Raw genomic sequence first — 20,029 nt, forward strand, 5'->3', positions numbered from 1 at the left:
TGGATTGGGTATTGTGTAATAAACTAAATTTGATTAATGATCTTAAGGTATAGGAACTTTAGGAGGCAGTGATCATAATTTGATAGAATTCACCCTGCAGTTTGAGAGGGAGGAGATATGTAAGTGTATTACAGTGGAGTAAAGAGAATTACAGAGGCATGAGGAAGCAGCTGGCCAAAGTTGATTGGAACAGGTTACTATCAGAGGTGGCGCAGAGCAACAATGGCTGGAGTTTCTGGGGACGAGTTGGAAGGCACAGGATAGGTCCAACACAAAGACGAAGAAGTATTCTAATGAGAAGTTGAGGCAACCATGGCTGAGAAAGGGAAGTCAAAGACAGCATGAAAGCAAAGGAGAGGGCATACAATGCAGCTAAAATTAGTGGGAAGTTAAAAGGGTTGGGAAACTTTTAAAAATGAATAGAAGGAAACTAAAAATAAGCAATAAGGAGAGAAAAGATGAAATATGAAGGGAAGCTAGCCAGTAATATAAAGGAGGATACCAAGGTTTTTCAAATAAAGAGTAAAGGAGAACTGAGATTGCTGGTAAATGGCACTGGCCAGACAGTAATGGGGACAAAGGAATGGCAGAGGAACATAACAAGTGTTTTACATCAGTCTTCACTATGAAAGACACCAGCAGTAATGCAGGATGTTCCAGAACTTCAGTGGGGGGTGAGGGTTGGCAGAAGTGAGTGTAATTGCTATTACTAAGGAGAAGATGTTTGGGAAGATGAAAGGTCTGAAGGTAGATAAATCACCTGAACCAGATAGAATACACCCGAGGGTTTTGAAAGAGGCAAGTGAAGAGATTTTGGAGGCATTAGCAGTGATCTTTCAAGAATCACTGGACTCTGGACTGGTTCTGGATGACTGGAAAATTGTAAATGCGACTTTACTCTTTACGAAGGGAGGGAGACAGAAGAAAGGGAATTATAAAGCAGTTAGCCTGACCTGAATGGTTGGGAAGATATTGGAGTCCGTTAATAAGGATAAGGTTTTGGGGTACTTGGAGGCACATGGTACAGTAAGTCAAAGTCAGCATGGTTTCCTTGAGGGAAATCTTGCCTGACAAATCTATTGGATTTCTTTGAGGAAATAACAGGCAGAATAGACAAAGGAGAGTCAGTGGATGCTGTGTATTTGGATTTTCAGAAGGCCTTTGACAAGGTACTGCACTTGAGGTTGCTAAACAAGATAAGGGCCCATGGTATTACAGGAAAGATACTAGCATAGATAGAGCTGACTAGTGGTGTTCTGCAGTTATCAGTATTGGGACCATTTTTCACATGATTTAGATGACAGAATTGATGGTTTTGTGGCCAATTTTGCAATGCGAAGATAGGTGGAGGGGCAGGTAGTATTGAGGAAGCAGGGTCTGCAGAAGGACTTAGACAGATTTAGAGAATGGGCAAAGTGGCAGATGGAATACAGTGTAGAGTGTATGGTCATGCTCTTTTGAAGAAGGAATAAAGGCATAGACTATTTTCTAAACTGAGGGAATTCAAAAATCAGAGGTACAATGGCATTTGGGCGTCTTTGTGCAGGATTTCCAGGTTGAGACTGTAGTAAGGAAGGCAAGTGCAATGTTAGCATTCATTTTGAGAGGACTAGCATATAAAAGCAGGGATGTAATGCTGATTCTTTCTAAGGCACGTGTGAGGCCTCATTTGGAGTATTATGAACAGTTTTGGGCCCCTCATCTAAGATGTGCTAGCATTATAGAATGTACAGAGGAGGTTCATGAGAATGATTCTGGGAGTGAAAAGGTTGATGTATGAGTTGTGTTTGACAGCTCTGAGTCTGTGTACTCGCTGGAAGTTTAGAAGAATGAGTGGGGGAACCTCATTGAAACCTATTGAATATTGCAAGGTCTGGATCGAGTGAATGTAGGAAGAATGTTTCCAATAATGGGTGAGTCTATGACCAGAGCGTACACCCTCAGGTTAGAGGGATATCCATTAAGAACTGAGATGAGGAAGAATTTATTTAGCCAGAGGGTAATAGAAACATAGAAAACCTACAGCACAATATAAGCCCTTCAGCCCACAATGCTGTACCGAACACGTACTTCCTTTAGAAATTACCTAGGGTTACCTATAGCCCTCTGGAATTCATTGCACAGGTGAATGGAAGCCAACCTATTGAGTATATTTAAAACAGAGGTTGAGAGCTTCAGGATTAGTCAGGGCAACAAAGTTAACGGGGAGAAGGGAGGAGACTGGGGCTGAGAGGGAAAATAAATCAGCCAAGAAGGAACAGTGGAGCAGACTCAATGGCCTAATTCTGCTGCAATGTAACTATTTCCTCTATGGTGTAAAACCCACTGCTGTTTACTCAACCTCCAAGCTGCCCTCCTTTTACCAGGGGTGGCTGCTTGGTCCTGAAGCCATCTTCTGATTGGTGCAGAGTCTTTCTAGTCAAAAATGCTGTCAAAATGCTTTGACAACTGCCACAAAATCCAAGTTAGCAACTGCCAGAATCTCTTGACATTCAGGAGCAATCAAAACAATGAAAAGCTATTAAAAATTCATCTCACTATTAAAAATTAAAAATTGGTCTTTAATATTTTACAATTTTATTTTTAAAGAACATGACAAGCAGACAGGTGCCACGAGTATGCCAGTCACTAGACACTACCATTTGTGGCAGATCCTTTATCTGAGCACCTCTTCCTTTTTCCATGGCAAGTCTAGGCAATACTTTACTTGAGGTACAGGTCCCCAAGCTAGAATACATTCCTTTTCTGCTGTATTCCAAGCGCTGCTCAGCAGGAGGAGTGCTGATGTGTCAGCTGGTGAAGAATGGTGCTTGGTGAGACTTGGAGTCTGGTCAACATTGAGGAGTCCCAAGGCTACTCCCTCCTACCTGGTGTGACATTGCAACACCCCTACTGGTAGGTTTGTTCTGTAAATCAACGATGTACTTGGAGTTTACATAAGGACAAAGGGAAAATAGTCAAAGCTGTAGTAGTAGATCATTTGGCTTCTCATGTCATCTGCACCATCCAGTGTCTTTTTCTTGCGCAAACTCCAACTCCCTAGATTTCCTTCATGTTTTGACTTTACATGAAGCAGTACAACACAGGAACTGCCCTTCAGCCAAACTAATTAAGATCATGATGCCCAATTAAACTAATCTCTTTTACCTACACAATGTCTGTATCTCACCCCTCCTCCCATTCTTTGCATATTCATTTGGATATCCAAGAGCATTTAAACACCACCATTGCATCTGCCTCCACTATTAATCTTTGCACTGTATTCCAGGCGGAGTCCTCTCTGTATAAAATAAAACTTGGCTGCACATCCCCTTTGAACTTGCACCCTCTCACCTTTAAGGCATGCCTCTAGTATTAGACATTTCAACTCTGGGGGCATAAAATATTCTGACTGACTCTCCCATCTTTACCTATGGTAATTTTATTAACTTCTAGCATATGTCTTCTCAGCCTTTTCTACTCCAGTGAAGAAAACCCTAGTTTGTCCAACCTCCCCTTATAGTAACAGCTCTCTAATCCAGGGAAAATCTTGATAAACCTCATCTGCACCCATTCCTGTACTCAGTGACGAGTGTCCACTTTTGTCCAGAATAGAGAATTCCAATAATACAGTATTCTTGGTGAAAATGTCTCATTTCAGTCTTGAATAGCTAACTCCTGGTCCTAAACACCCTAGCAAAAGAAAATGTCCCTGCATCCTGTAAAAAATTTTTAAGGTGCTTTGACATGATCACCTCTTCTACACTCAAGGGAATAGGCCCCATCTGCTTCATCTCTCCTTGTGGAGCAATTTCTCCCCATCATCATTCTGGTGAACCATTGCTGGTGAGACTCTGCTCTACATGTGGTCTCACCAGAGCTCTCTATGTCTCCTGTATTCAAAGCCTCATGCGTTAAAGGTAATCAGTCAATTGTCTTCTTGCATCCTTACTGTATCCACACATAACAGTCATTGATTTATAAACAAAAACACTCAAATTTCTGCTTTTTTCAATTTCCCTTACAATCAGAATCAGGTGTAAACTAGCAATATTAAAATTGTTAAAGCTTCTCCAGAAAGATGCCTGAGGGAATAGTTTGGACAATTTATGAACCAGTGGAGCTTTTTTCATTTCCTCGGAGGGTTCTACCTTTACATGCCAGCCCACTTTCAGCTCCTCTTGATTTGACCGGTGCGGACCCCAGTGGTCAGTGTCTGATGATTTGGTGGTGTTTCTTCAATTTATCAGTGGTGTTGAATGACCTTGTTGTCTTCCATTTAACAGACTGTTGATTTTTGTTGGGCTCTGGAGGTTATATCCAAATTGCAGGACGATCCCAGCATGTGAGTGAAGTCCAAATCTTCAAGCTCCCGCTACACTGATGTTGGCTTGCTAGATCTGGAGAACCTGCAGGGAATTTGCTACCTTGCCACTATGTCACTGACTATAGTTGAAGTAGTTCTTGGGTTTCTTTTGTCTAACATGATGTGCTGTTTCTGGCAATGGCAGAGTAAGAATGCTGACAAACCAGTATTAGTGTCATTGTGCAGAAAGGCCTTGACCACCTCCCTGCGTCCAGCATTTCATTGGATTAACAATGGAATTTGCTTTCACATGATTCCCAAGATTGTGGATGCTGTCATGGCAACAATAAACTTCTGCTGTGTGCTGTGGGCATTTTGTGAACTAGAACCCTGTTCAGGTTTTTCAAATGATATCCACTCCGACGTCGTCTTACTGTTTGTGTCCTAGCACCAAGTGGCTTGGTGATAGTTAGAGTCACTAATGTACATAGCAGGGATTAGTGGCCTATGGAGCATTGGGTTTTGCTCTGGTGTTGTCCAAACCCATGATGTAGTCCATTTTGTTTAGAGGAATACTAATACGTTGGATGATGGTGACTAGTTCAGATACGGTAACCAAAGGTGTGATATTGCTGACCTGTTTATCCTTATATATGTTTCCACAGGAATGGCAGTTCCCAGCATATCTGTTAAGTATTTGCGCTTCACTTGAGAAGTCAGAATCAGGATCAGATTTATTATCACTAACTTATTTCATGAAATGGGGTGTTTTGCAGGACTATGCAGTGCAGTACATAAGAAGTTACAATCAAGTTACGACAAGAAATGTAAAAAATAAATAAGTAAATACCTCCTCTTTGATGACAGTAATGAAAAGAAGGCATGTCCTAGGTGGTGAGGGCCCTTAATGATGGGCCATTTTTTAAATATGTCCTCTGGTGAGGAGGCGAGTGCCCATACTGGGACTGGCTGAGTTTACATCCATCAGTGTTGTGTTATATCATCTTTGTTGAGTCTATCAGGTATATTGCCTAACCTTGAAAAGGGTAGCCTGTGGCACATTGTAAAGCTGAGACGTCATTACTTGTTCAGCTATCTAATTTCTTACTGAACACAAGAGGCTAGTGCTGCCGTCTTCCACCGCAGGGGTCTAGAGGATTTGATTCTTTGGATTTTAGAAGGGTCCCTGCAGGTAGGAAGGAGGCAAACCTAAGTGGGCTACTCAAGGAAGGAGAGTAAAATGAGGAATTGCAGGGCAGTAAGGTTAACAGTGATAGTGTTGGGAGTGCATACAAGAACAGGGCATTTATATGGTAATATGATTGAGCAGGGTCAGCAAATGTCCAGGTAATTTGGCTAACTAGGTTTGTAGTTCTGACTTCAATCTAAATAAAGATCATTTTCATGTAAAGGGAAATATTGCAAGTTATTTAAATGACCAGATGTTGTGGAACAATAAGTGACCTGAAAAAAAAACAGGAAGAGAGATGGTAGGCCTGAAGATGGGGAGAATTTTAGAGACCAGCTGGGGATGGTTTAAAAATTTGATGGAGTGTGAAAATACAATGAGAATAAACTGCTGAGGAAAGTAAATGCCAGTTGGAAAATCTACAAAGATGCAAAACAGTAGAGTATTGTTGATAATTGTTGGTTCCTTATAAATGGGGAGACAGAAGGTAACCAGGAGTGAGGAAGTGATGCACTTTGATTGTGGAAGTCACCTACAGCATATCAAGAATAGTGGGAAACAAGGGAGTTTAAGAAAAAAAGTGAAACTTAAAATAGTTAATATTGCCAGAGGAAAAACTGCAAAGTAATCTAAAGGGATCAAAGGTTGACAGATTCCCTCGACCTGATGACCTGTACCCTTTGGTGGTGGAATATGACTGCAGAGAATGGATGCTTTCGTTTTGACCTTTCAGGCTCTCTAGTTTCCAGAAAGGGTCACATCAGAATCGCATTTATTATCATTAACATGTTGTGAAACTTGCTTCACAGCAAAATATAAAAATTAAAATAATTTGCAAAAATATAAATAGTGTAAAACAGTAGGTGAAGTAGTGTTCATGGATTCATGGACTGTTCAAAATTTTGATGGTGAGGGAAAAAGAAACTTTTCCTAAAACATGGAGTGTAGATCTTCCCGCTCCTGCACCTTACTGATGGTAGAAATGCCGAGAGGGCATGTCCAGGCTGACGAGGGTCCTTAGTTGTGGGTGCTGCCTTTTGAAGATGCCCTCAGTGGTGGAGAGGGGGATGCCCATAATGGAGCTGACAAAGCCAGTAACTCTCTACACTGGAACCTCCGTATCAGACAGTGATGCAAGCAATCAGAATGCTCTCCACTGTTCATCTGTAGAAATTCTCCAGACTCTTTTAGTGACATTCCAGATCCCAAGCTCCTAATGAAAAAGATCTTCTTTGTGATTGCATCAATAATCACAACTCACAAAGTGATCACAAACGTAAAGTAGGAGAAAGAGGGAAAGACTGATTAGTCTAACACTTGAAGGATGTTGAAATGCTCTTATTTAGTGGAACAAGAAATCTAATTGCAAGAGATGCATTCTTGTTGAGTTTTGACAGTTGATATAGGAGTGATATTTTCCTTGCTGGAATATGTAGAACCAAGAGTCAGTCTAAAATAAAAGGCTAACCAGTTAAAACAGGTAGCTCCCCATCACCTCTCTCCATTTGCAATCAATGTGACTGTTGCTTTTGACTCATTAGTCAAGGCTTGTACATCTTTTTGTTTTTTTAGCTTTTGGATCCTGTTCTCTCAACACAGTTCCTGCTGTAACACATTACAAGACTTTGTTCACTGTATTTAAGCTTAAGCTGGTTAAATTTCTCCATGTAGGTCATGTTTAGAAGTTTCAATATCCAGCTAATTAGACTAAGTAATTCTTCCACTCGTCCATCCAATTTCTGAATGGACACTGAATCCATGATTACTGCTATTTTTTATTTTTGCACTACTTATTTAATTTTTCATTTATATATGTAGTGTGTGTATATATTACTGTAATTCACAGATTTTTCCCATTATTATGTATTGCATTGTACTGCTGCTGCAAAGACAATAAATTCCACAACATATGCCAGTGATATTAAACCTGGTTCTTCCTGATTCTATTAATTTGTGGATTATATAACTTGTTTTAAACATTGCAACTCATTCCTAATAGTCCGTTCCAACAATGAATCAATGCATTAACCATCATATAACTTTTTTATGCGTAGAAAGAGCCAACACTTACAATGCTTTTGACATTGCGGAGAGAATAGAAATGGGTCAGATGGCTTCCATGTTCTTCAATAAAGGTGAGACTTTCATCCTAAACGTTTCCTATTTATGTAACTTTCCAAATGTATTTTAAATGTCATAATTGTACCCGCCCCTACTACTTACACTAGTAATTTGTTACATATTTTCGCCACCCTCTGTGTGGCAAAAGTTGCCCATTAGGTTCCTTTTAAAATCTTTTCCCTCTCACTTGAGATCTACGGCTTCTCTTTTTAGACTCCCCTACTCTGGGATGTAGACTGACCAGTCACGTTATCTGCGTCAGTACAGACTAGATGGTATGAAGGGCCTATATCCATGCTGTATTCCTCTGTGGCTCCATGTCCCTCATATTTATAAGTCACCTCGGCCTCGTGCGCTCCAGGGGAATCACTCTTCACTTGTCCAGCCCTTTGTTATTACTCACGCTCTCTAGTCCCGGTAACATCCTTGTAGATCTTTTTTGCACCCTCTCCAGTCTAATGACATCTTTCCTGTAGTTGGGCAATGAGGACTTTATACAGTAATCCAGATGTAGCCTTATCAATTTCTAGTACAGCTGTCCCAACTCCTGTACTCAATATCCAGACCAGTCAAACTTTTGAGAGAGTTTGTTCTTGATGCACATTAACTTTGTGCCTCTGTTCCTTTGCGTTGATTGATTTGACCTTTACATCACTCCATTTTGTGTCCTTCCCAACCCTGTTATTGAACCTGTGACTTATTGCACAAATGAATTAATTTGAACCTTGCATTGCATAAGGAGATTTTGTTTAAAATTCTTTAATTTGAAAGGTTTGTAACTTGTCCTTGAATGTAAGAATTTGACTTTCATTTTGCAGAGCTTGTCAACTCAATTGTGTTAACAACGTTACAGAGTGTATGGGGAATTTGTACTAATGAGAGATTAATCAACTGTAAGACTAAACAACAGCCTTTTTTTTTATAATGACCTACCTGCTGCTGCTTTTACGTCTGTGTGTCCTCTAAGAGACGAACCTAATAAGATTTAAATGCTCATTGAAAATCCCATTGAAATAAAAGTAATTTAGATGCCTGTGAGTGAGCTGGAATGTAAACTACTCTAAGACATGAGTAATTGTTGTTAAGATGTAACCAGCATAATAAAAGATAGTTCAGAAATTTAGCATTGCATAATACATTTAGACAACATGGAACCTTGAGCCTGTTCTTTATCAAAGTGAAGATTCCAACCAAAAAACACCTGGTTAAGGTTTGCAATTTTTGTCATAATTGATGACCTACAAGGTTGATCTCTATCGCTGTTGCTGGTGGGTAAGCTTGATTCCCATCAATGTTATGTAATTGCCAAATTTGCATACATTATTTAAATGGACAAATTAAGAAGGAATGTTTACTGAAGTGTTATAATTAGAAAGGTTTCAAAGCATTATTTTTGGTAAATTAATAAATAACATTAATGTGCATTGTATTTGTAGGCAGTGGTTGTGTATTCTTAGGAAATCATCTCTTGCTGTGTAATCAGAGCAGCACATCTGTTGCATACAAACCAAGTCACTTCAACCCGGATTTGTGAGTTCCACTTCATAGAGAAGGAAATCTGTATCCACTCTATCGAGTTTGTTGAATTGCAGTGGCAATCAGAAATTCATTTCATTCTCCATGATGGTATTGCACAATCCAAGTGGCGACTGACATATGAGGGTATTTTTCATTCTGTTTTGCTGAATGATCCCCATGAATTGTTTAGCTCCATACTAGGCAACCATAAACAGGACAGGGTGCAATATCCTTGGAGGGAGCCTCTGACAGTGATTGAGCTGAATCTGTTAATGTTTTGAATTGAAACCCTGCACAAGGATGGTCTCCTGTCTCCGTTCTTGGGAGAGGTTTGCTAGTGTATCTGGCTGGGTTTAATCTAGTAAGGCAGAGGGTGGGACTGAGGAAGTAAGTGGGCCAAACTTGGACAGATGAGACTAACTCAGTTAGAGAACGTGGCTCAAACATGAGGAAATCTGCAGATGCTGGAAATTCAAGCAACACACACAAAATGCTGGTGGAACGCAGCAGGCCAGGCAGCATCTATAGGGAGAAGTACAGTCAACGTTTTGGGCCGAGACCCTTCGTCAGGACTAACTGAAAGCAGAGACAGTTTAAGAGATTTGAAAGTGGGAGATCTGAAATGACAGGACGAGGAAGGATGAAATTAAGAGCTGGAAAATTGATTGGCAAAAGGGATACAGAGCTGGAGAAGGGAAAGGATCATGGGATGGGAGGCCTAGGGAGAAAGAAAGGGGGAGGTGAGCACCAGAGGGAGATGGAGAGCAGGCAAGGAGTGATTGTGAGAGGGACAGAGAGAGAAAAAAAAGGGGTGGGGGAAAATAATAAATAAATAAGGGATGGGGTAAGAAGGGGAGGAGAGGCATTAACGGCCTCCTCTACATTGGTGAGACCCGACGCAGATTGGGGGACCACTTCGTAGAGCACCTCCGCTCCTTCCGCCACAACAGACAGGATCTCCCGGTTGCCACCCACTTCAACTCTGCTTCACATTCCCATTCAGATATGTCCATACATGGCCTCCTCTACTGCCATGATGAGGCCAAACTCAGGTTGGAGGAGCAACATCTCATATGGTAGTCTCCAGCCGCTTGGTATGAACATTGAATTCTCCAACTTCCGGTAATTTCCTCCCTCTCCTTCCCCCATCCCAGTTTCACTCTGCCTCCTCCTCCTGCTGCCTATCACCTCCCTCATGGTTCCGCCTCCTTCTAATACCCACAGTGCTTTCCCCTTATATTCCTTCTTCACCTTTCCTACCTATCCCCTTGATCTTTCCCCTTACTGGTTTTTATCCTGACATCCACCAGCCTTCTCCTTCCCACCCTACCCCCACCTTTACAGGGCTCCTGGCCCCCTCCCTCTTCAGTCCTGACGAAGGGTCTCAGCCCAAGATGTTGATTGTTGGCTTCCACGGATGCTGCCCGACCTGCTGAGTCCCTCCAGCGTGTTGTGCGGGTTGCTTTGATCCCAGCATCTGCAGAGTATGTTGAGAGTATTAAAGATTGAGATGTCTCATTGCAGCTGTACGAGGCTACAACTTGGGGTATTGAAACAACAGAAAGGATGGTATTAGAAGTAGTGTAGAAGAGATTCACCAGGATATTGTCTGGAACAGTGGGCTGCAATTATAAGAAGGAATTGTATCAGCTGCATTTATTCTCACTGGAGCATAGCAGCTGAGGGGTCCTTATGGCTATTTTTAAAATTATGTGGGGCATATTTAGGGTATAACTAAGTCATTTTCCTGGTGTGGTTCACTTGGTGAGTAGTTTTGTGTTGTGAGGAAAGAAGTTTAAAGAAGATCTGAAGGAAAGTGTTTCCACACAGAGGGTAGTGCTTACCTGTAATGAGTTGGCAGAGGGTGATATAATTACATAGTTTAAAAGCATTGGGGCAGCTGCTTAGAAGGAATTAAGGCAAAGTTTATTTTTTAAATTGGGTTAATCTGGCTGAGTGGTGTCATAACAACAACCTCTTACTCAATGTCAGCAAGACCAAGGAACTTATTATAGATTTCAGAAGAAAACCAGAGGCCCATGAGTCAGTCCTGATTGGAGGACCAGAGTTGGAGAAAACTCCTGGTTGTTTTTATTTTGAAGGATCTGTCCCGGGCACTTTTACAAAGAAAGCATGGCAGCGCCTCTACTTTGACAACCTTCTCTAGATGTTTAGGGAAGAGTATATTGACTGACTCTATCACAGCCTGGTATGAAAGCATCATAGCATCTGATGGCTCTGGGCCTGTACTTGCTGGAGTTTAGAAGAATGGGGGGAAGGGGGAAATCTCATTGAAACGTATTGAATATTAAAAGGTCTAGACCGTGTGGATGTGGAGAAGATGTTTCCTCTAGTGGGTGAGTCGAGAAATGGGCACAGCCTCGATAGAGGGACGTCCATTTAGAACAGCGATGAAAAGGAATTCCTTCAGGAAGAGGGTGTTGAATTTGTGGAATTTATTAGCACGGATGTCTGTGGAGGCCAAGTGATTGAGTATATTTAAAGCTGAGATTGATAAATTCTTGGTTAATCAGGTCGTTAAAAGTTACGGGGATAGACAGGAGAATGGGGTCAAGATGGATAATAAATCAGTCTGGTGGAGCAGATTTGATGGGCTGAATGGCCTAATTCTGCTCCTCTGTTTTATGGTATAATGGTCTAAATTCTGCTTTTTGTGGAGGGTTTGAAGGTGCTCAACAAAGTGGTTCTCCAATCTACTTTGGATCTCCAATATAGAGGAAGCTGCATTGAGAGGATTGGACATAATAAATGACTCCAATGTGATGCGTTGGATTGTTTGGGGCCCTGAATGGAGGTGAATGGGCAAGTGCAGGGATAAGTGTCAGGGAGATTAGTGGGGAGGGATGAATGGACAAGGGAATCACAGAGGGAACGATCCCTGCAGAAAGTGGAGAGTTGGTGGGGGGTGGGGGTGGGGACGTAAAGATGTGTTTAGTGGTATTGTCCCATTGAAGATGGCAAAAGTTGCAGAGGTTTATGTAGTCAACTGTTTATTCATTTCCATTAATGCTGCCTGACATGCAAAGTTCCTCCAACATTTTGTGTGTGCGCTCTGGACTTCCAGCATCTGCAGAATCTCTTGTGTTTAAGATCTGGATAATATTCAGGCTTTGGTGATAATTGGCAAATAGAATTTATAGCATGCAACTGCCAGACAGTGAATATCTCTAGCAAATAAGCTAACTGTCCTTGGTTAACATTCAAAGGTATGGTTACCACCAAATATTTAAACAACTAAGTCTTCAGAATAGCTGTTGACCAGGAAATTAGCTGTACAACTATTTAAATCCTGAGCTTACAAAAGATGCTCAGAGCTTTGTGTTCTAAAATGCCATTATCCACAGCTCCCCAAAGGGTACAAGTGAGGAGTTAGATAGAATGTGTTCCACTTGCCTAGATAAGTGATTTAACACCATCCAGCAAAGTATTATGATAGGATATATTGAGTATCATACCCATTCTGCCCTCTCTAGCTCTGTACCAAGCTAACTTACTAGTTACACCACCCCTTTATTGTTTTGCAAAATTTTCCTTGCCATTTATTTATCTAAATTCCTCTTGAAAGCCACAGTGGAACCAGATCTCACCAAAACAACTGGCAGGGTGTCCCTTTTCAATTATGGTTCGTGATTCATTTCAGTTTAGTTGTTGGAATGGAGGAGATAAGGGAAAATAGATTGAAGGTGTTGTTTGATCAGGGGAACATCCCGCTTGTGCAGAATCAAAATTCAAAGTAAATTTAGTATCAAAGTATGTAAAATGTTACGTCTGTAGATGATAGAATCAGTGCAGAGGAGGGGTGGTAGAATTTGCGCTGCTGTTTCAAGACCTGATGGCTGTTGGGCAATAACTGCCCTGAACCTGGTGGTGTGGCACCCAAACCTTCTGTGGTGGCAACACAAGGGCATCAGATGGGGGGGGGGGGGCAACAAATCAGAGATGGTGTGAGGTCAAGGAAGGGGGTGGTGAGGTAGAACCAGCATGTTTTTAATGTATGAAAACTGGCATTGTGTTTCTGGATGGGCAGTATGATGAGAGAATGGAAATGTCCTGGGAGAGAAAGCAGAGGTAACTGTGGCTGTGGTGAGGTCATTGGCCATTCTTTGCCAGGACATGGTAGAGGTGAATGCATGGGTTTGGAGAGGTGTTGTAGGAGGTTGTGTGCTCAATCACATGATGAGTTAAGAAAAGGAAAGAAAGAAAACTACCTTTCTCAAAGTCATGGGTTGTGGAACTTGTTCATTTTGGAAGCATGGGTGAATACCTCTGAGATCTCTTATCTGACAAAAGAGAATAGCAGCATATTGAATCTCCAAGCTCCTTTCCCCAAGTACACACACGCATTTCATTTTCACTGCTGGGAAATATTTTGGAACTTTCTTGCGCTTTGAGAGTCTCTCCACCAGGCTAATTGCAGATTCAAGGTGGCAGTTCACCACCATTGTTGCCACCACCTTCTGCAAGTTAGAAGAAAACTAAGATGCTAAAGTTCTGAAAGAAATGTGAAAATGTTGGATGAACCCATAGATTGAGTAGTGCCCATCAATGTTCCTTCATCAGTGCCAATAGACAATAGTCAGTAGGTGCAGGAGTAGGCCATTCGGCCCTTCTAGCCAGCACCGCCATTCACTGTGATCATGGCTGATCATACACAATCAGTACCCCGTTCCTGCCCTCTCCCCGTATCCCTTGACCCCGCTATCTATAAGAGCTCTATCTAACTCTCTCTTGAATGCATCCAGAGACTTGGCCTCCACTGCCTTCTGGGGCAGAGCATTCCACATATCCACCACTCTCTGGGTGAAAAAACTTTTCTGCAACTCTGTTCTAAATGGCCTACCCCTTATTCTTAAACTGTGGCCTCTAGTTCTGGACTCACCCATCAGCGAGAACATGCTTCCTGCCTCCAGCATGTCCAATCCCTTAGTAATCTTATATGTTTCAACCAGATCCCCTTGCATCCTTCTAAATTCCAGTGTATGCAAGCCCAGTCGCTCCAATCTTTCAACATATGACAGTCCCGCCATTCCAGGAATTAACCTTGTGAACCTATGCTGCACTCCCTCAATAGCAAGAATGTCCATCCTCAAATTTGGAGACCAAAACTGCACACAATACTCCAGGTGGGGTCTCACCAGGGCCCTGTACAGCTGTAGAAGGACCTCTTTACTCCTATACTCAATTCCTCTTGTTATAAAAGCCAGCACGCCATTAGCTTTCTTCACTGCCTGCTGTACCTGCATGCTTGCTTTCATTGACTGATGTACAAGAACACCTAGATCTTATTGTACTTCCCCTTTTCCTAACTTGACTCCATTTAGATAGTAATCTGCCACCAGTTCCTGCCACCAAAGTGGATAACCTCATATTTATCCACATTAAACTGCATCTGCCTTATATTTGCCCACTCACCTAGCCTGTCCAAGTCACCCTGCATTCTCATAACATCCTCCTGACATTTCACACTGCCACCCAGCTTTGTGTCATCGGCAAATTTGCTAATGTTCCTTTTAATCCCTTCATCTAAATCATTAATGTATATTGTAAACAGCTGCGGTCCCAGCACCGAACCTTGCAGTACCCCACTGGTCACAGGCTGCCATTCCGACAGGGACCTTTAATCCCTACTCTTTGTGCCGGATAACTGAGGAAGGTTTTAAGGGCTAAATGTTGGTGAGTATTCTGCAGTCTGATTGATAGGTTGGAAAAGATGTTGCTTGCCCTGCTGGCTGCAGACATTCCCAACAGAAGGTGCCATATGAAGAACGATAACTGATGGGCCATATAATACAGAAATAGGCCCTTCAGATCATCATCTTCATGCTGACCATTGATCAATGCAATAAATCTTTAAGCTGTAAGTCTAATAAACAGCGCTGATGCTGTCTGCAAGATCCAAGTCTTGATGATTATAACAACCTCCTGTGGTATCCTTTGCCTTGGAGCCATATTGCAGAATGGCATTGTTCCTTCAGGTCAATGTAATGTCCAGGGGTTGATGGCGCCACAGTAGGGTAGTGGTTAGTGCAAAGCTGTTACAGCGTGGGGCGTTACAGAAATCAGTGCCCAACTCCATCACCGTTCTGCAGGGAATTTCTGTACATCCTCCCTGTGGAATGGGCGGCTTTTCCCCAGTTGCTCTGGTTTTCTGATGGATTGAGTAGGTTAATTGGTCATTGTAAATTGCCCATGATTAGCTTGGGGATAATTGGGGGCAGCATGGCTCAAAGGATCAGACAGGCCTGCTCTACTGAGAAGGCTGTTAGTTTGTTAATGGCTGACTCCCTGCATTTGCCCAGGTTTCAAAAACATAAAAACTAGATTTGTTGGAAATCAGAAAAAAGCAAATATTGGAAGTACTCTGGCACCATTCAGGGAAAACAACAGTTAATATTTTAAATTGGTGACCTTTCATAAGAACTAGTAACTTAGAAAATGAGCAGAGAAGGGGAGGTGTGGAAAGAGGAAAGGGACAGTCTGTGATAAAGTTGAGACCAAGAGAGTGAGTAACACAGATGGTTCTCATTCTGACTGTGACAGCATAGTGAGAGCTTGTTAATTGCACTTCATCTGTCTTGAGGTGTAAGTGGGGGGAGATAAATTAGAAAAGTGAAGAAAAAAAACAGTTTTGGTACCGGGATACAGATCTCAAATATTGCTGGCAATCTGGCCTAAGAAAGAGTTGGCGGTCAGGGTGCCAGACCGCCCATGGAATCAAGGATACCTAGTTGTCACTCCATTTCTGAGGTAATTGATGAAGCCACAGTGGAAACAACACTCTGGATGGGACTGAACATATCTACTGGAACATTTGGGTGGGTTTGTTTGAGAGTTGACCCTGGCTTTGTGGTGTCTTCCTGGCATGTGGATTCAGGGTTCTCAATGCCGTTAGAACATAAAAGAGGAGCATTGCAATACTACCTTCTTCCCGACTAACACATTCCAGACACCTACCATTCTCTGTATTAATGTTTTTAAAACATATCCCTCTCCTTACAATGATGCCCTGTAGGATTTCAGATTTCCACTCTAGGGGGAGAAAAGACAGACGACTGTTAAGTATCCACAGGGCAAGAATGACACCAGAGTAGTACATGACTGAATGCTTTTCCTGAGACATATTGCGATTAACTGGGCATCTTACAGTGTTGGAGATACGAAACAGGGCTGAGACGAAAAACATGCAACCTCAAAAACCACGCCCAAAAGAGAGTCCTTTGCACATCAGCAACACAGTAAATTCATCCAACAACTGATAATCTGCATGTCTGCTGATAACATTCTTAAAATCAGTCTAATGCAGTATATCCCTCTCCCTGTAGGTGGAATCTCTAATACAGTATATCCCTCTCCCTGCAGATGGAATCAGTCTAATACAGTATATCCCTCTCCCGGTAGATGGAATCAGTCTAATACAGTATATCACTCTCCCTGTAGATGTAATCAGTCTGATAGGGTATATCCCACTCCCTGTAGATGGAATCAGTCTAATACAGTATATCCCTCTCCCTGTAGATGGAATCTCTAATACAGTATATCCCTCTCCCGGTAGATGGAATCAGTCTAATACAGTATATCCCTCTCCCTGTAGATGGAATCTCTAATACAGTATATCCCTCTCCCTGTAGATGGAATCAGTCTAATACAGTATATCCCTCTCCCTGTAGATGGAATCTCTAATACAGTATATCCCTCTCCCTGTAGATGGAATCAGTCTGATACAGTATATCCCTCCCCCTGTAGATGGAATCAGTCTGATACAGTATATCCCTCTCCCGGTAGATGGAATCAGTCTAATACAGTAGATCCCTCTCCCTGTCGATGGAATCAGTCTAATACAGTATATCCCTCTCTCTGTAGGTGGAATCAGTCTAATACAGTATATCCCTCTCCCTGTAGGTGGAATCTCTAATACAGTATATCCCTCTCCCTGTAGATGGAATCAGTCTAATACAGTATATCCCTCTCCCGGTAGATGGAATCAGCCAAATACAGTATATCCCTCTCCCTGTAAATGGAATCTCTAATACAGTATATCCCTCTCCCTGTAGATGGAATCAGTCTAATACAGTATATCCCTCTCCCTGCAGGTGGAATCTCTAATACAGTATATCCCTCTCCCTGTAGTTGGAATCAGTCTAATACAGTATATCCCTCTCCCTGTAGATGGAATCAGTCTAATACAGTATATCCCTCTCCCCGTAGATGGAATCAGTCTAATACAGTATATCCCTCTCCCTGCAGGTGGAATCTCTAATACAGTATATCCCTCTCCCTGTAGATGGAATCAGTCTAATACAGTATATCCCTCTCCCTGTAGAGGGAATCAGTCTGATACAGTATATCCCTCTCCCTGTAGATGGAATCAGTCTAATACAGTATATCCCTCTCCCTGCAGGTGGAATCTCTAATACAGTATATCCCTCTCCCTGTAGATGGAATCAGTCTAATACAGTATATCCCTCTCCCTGTAGAGGGAATCAGTCTGATACAGTATATCCCTCTCCCTGTAGATGGAATCAGTCTAATACAGTATATCCCTCTCCCTGTAGGTGGAATCAGTCTAATACAGTATATCCCTCTCCCTGTAGAGGGAATCAGTCTGATACAGTATATCCCTCTCCCTGTAGATGGAATCAGTCTAATACAGTATATCCCTCTCCCTGTAGGTGGAATCTCTAATACAGTATATCCCTCTCCCTGTAGTTTGAATCAGTCTAATACAGTATATCACTCTCCCTGTAGAGGGAATCAGTCTGATACAGTATATCACTCTCCCTGTAGAGGGAATCAGTCTGATACAGTATATCCCTCTCCCTGTAGGTGGAATGTCTAATACAGTATATCCCTCTCCCTGTAGGCGGAATCTCTAATACAGTATATCCCTCTCCCTGTAGTTGGAATCAGTCTAATACAGTATATCACTCTCCCTGTAGAGGGAATCAGTCTGATACAGTATATCCCTCTCCCTGTAGATGGAATCAGTCTAATACAGTATATCCCTCTCCCTGTAGGTGGAATCTCTAATACAGTATATCCCTCTCCCTGTAGTTGGAATCAGTCTAATACAGTATATCACTCTCCCTGTAGAGGGAATCAGTCTAATACAGTATATCCCTCTCCCTGTAGATGGAATCAGTCTAATACAGTATATCCCTCTCCCTGTAGATGGAATCAGTCTAATACAGTATATCCCTCTCCCGGTAGATGGAATCAGCCAAATACAGTATATCCCTCTCCCTGTAAATGGAATCTCTAATACAGTATATCCCTCTCCCTGTAGATGGAATCAGTCTAATACAGTATATCCCTCTCCCTGCAGGTGGAATCTCTAATACAGTATATCCCTCTCCCTGTAGTTGGAATCAGTCTAATACAGTATATCCCTCTCCCTGCAGGTGGAATCTCTAATACAGTATATCCCTCTCCCTGTAGATGGAATCAGTCTAATACAGTATATCCCTCTCCCTGTAGAGGGAATCAGTCTGATACAGTATATCCCTCTCCCTGTAGATGGAATCAGTCTAATACAGTATATCCCTCTCCCTGCAGGTGGAATCTCTAATACAGTATATCCCTCTCCCTGTAGATGGAATCAGTCTAATACAGTATATCCCTCTCCCTGTAGAGGGAATCAGTCTGATACAGTATATCCCTCTCCCTGTAGATGGAATCAGTCTAATACAGTATATCCCTCTCCCTGTAGGTGGAATCAGTCTAATACAGTATATCCCTCTCCCTGTAGAGGGAATCAGTCTGATACAGTATATCCCTCTCCCTGTAGATGGAATCAGTCTAATACAGTATATCCCTCTCCCCGTAGATATAATGTCTTATACAGTATATCCCTCTCCCTGTAGATGGAATCAGTCTTATACAGTATATCCCTCTCCCTGTAGATGGAATCAGTCTATTACAGTATATCCCTCTCCCTGTAGATGGAATCAGTCTAATACAGTATATCCCTCTCCCTGTAGATGGAATCAGTCTAGTACAGTATATCCCTCTCCCCGTAGATGGAATCAGTCTAATACAGTATATCTCTCTCCCTGTAGATGGAATCAGTCTAATACAGTATATCCCTCTCCCCGTAGATGGAATCAGTCTAATACAGTATATCCCTCTCCCTGTAGATGGAATCAGTCTAGTACAGTATATCCCTCTCCCTGTAGATGGAATCATTCTAATACAGTATATCCCTCTCGCTGTAGGTGGAATCTCTAATACAGTATATCCCTCTCCCTGTAGTTGGAATCAGTCTGATACAGTAAATCGCTCTCCCTGTAGATGGAATCAGTCTAATACAGTATATCCCTCTCCCTGTAGATGGAATCAGTCTAATACAGTATATCCCTCTCCCTGTAGATGGAATCAGTCTAATACCGTATATCCCTCTCCCTGTAGATGAAATCAGTCTAATATAGTATATCCCTCTCCCTGTAGGTGGAACCTCTAATACAGTATATCCCTCTCCCTGTAGATGGAATCAGTCTAATACAGTATATCCCTCTCCCTGTAGATGGAATTAGTCTAATACAGTATATCCCTCTCCCTGTAGATGGAATCAGTCTTATACAGTATATCCCTCTCCCTGTAGATGGAATCAGTCTAATACAGTATATCCCTCTCCCTGTAGATGGAATCAGTCTAATACAGTATATCCCTCTCCCTGTAGGTGGAATGTCTAATACAGTATATCCCTCTCCCTGTAGATGGAATCAGTCTAATACAGTATATCCCTCTCCCTGTAGATGGTATCAGTCTAATACAGTATATCCCTCTCCCTGCAGGTGGAATCAGTCTAATACAGTATATCCCTCTCCCTGTAGATGGAATCTCTAATACAGTATATCCCTGTCCCTGTAGATGGAATCAGTCTAATACAGTATATCCCT

The 20,029-nt window shown here is 42.0% G+C and overlaps 1 protein-coding gene across 4 annotated transcripts in view; it reads left to right on the plus strand.

Annotated features, from left to right (window-relative positions):
* The window catches only part of tmem104 (transmembrane protein 104), a 215,193-nt gene that overhangs the window by 86,776 nt on the left and 108,388 nt on the right, over window positions 1-20,029 (plus strand). For all 4 annotated transcript variants that reach the window (XM_059948961.1, XM_059948962.1, XM_059948963.1 and 1 more), the window contains exon 6: window positions 7,529-7,609. In XM_059948961.1, the coding sequence (XP_059804944.1) occupies window positions 7,529-7,609 (81 nt within the window). The remainder of the gene's footprint in view (window positions 1-7,528; window positions 7,610-20,029) is intronic.

The sequence above is a fragment of the Hypanus sabinus genome, chromosome 23 (genome assembly GCF_030144855.1).
Source record: "Hypanus sabinus isolate sHypSab1 chromosome 23, sHypSab1.hap1, whole genome shotgun sequence".
Taxonomy (NCBI): Eukaryota; Metazoa; Chordata; class Chondrichthyes; order Myliobatiformes; family Dasyatidae; genus Hypanus; species Hypanus sabinus.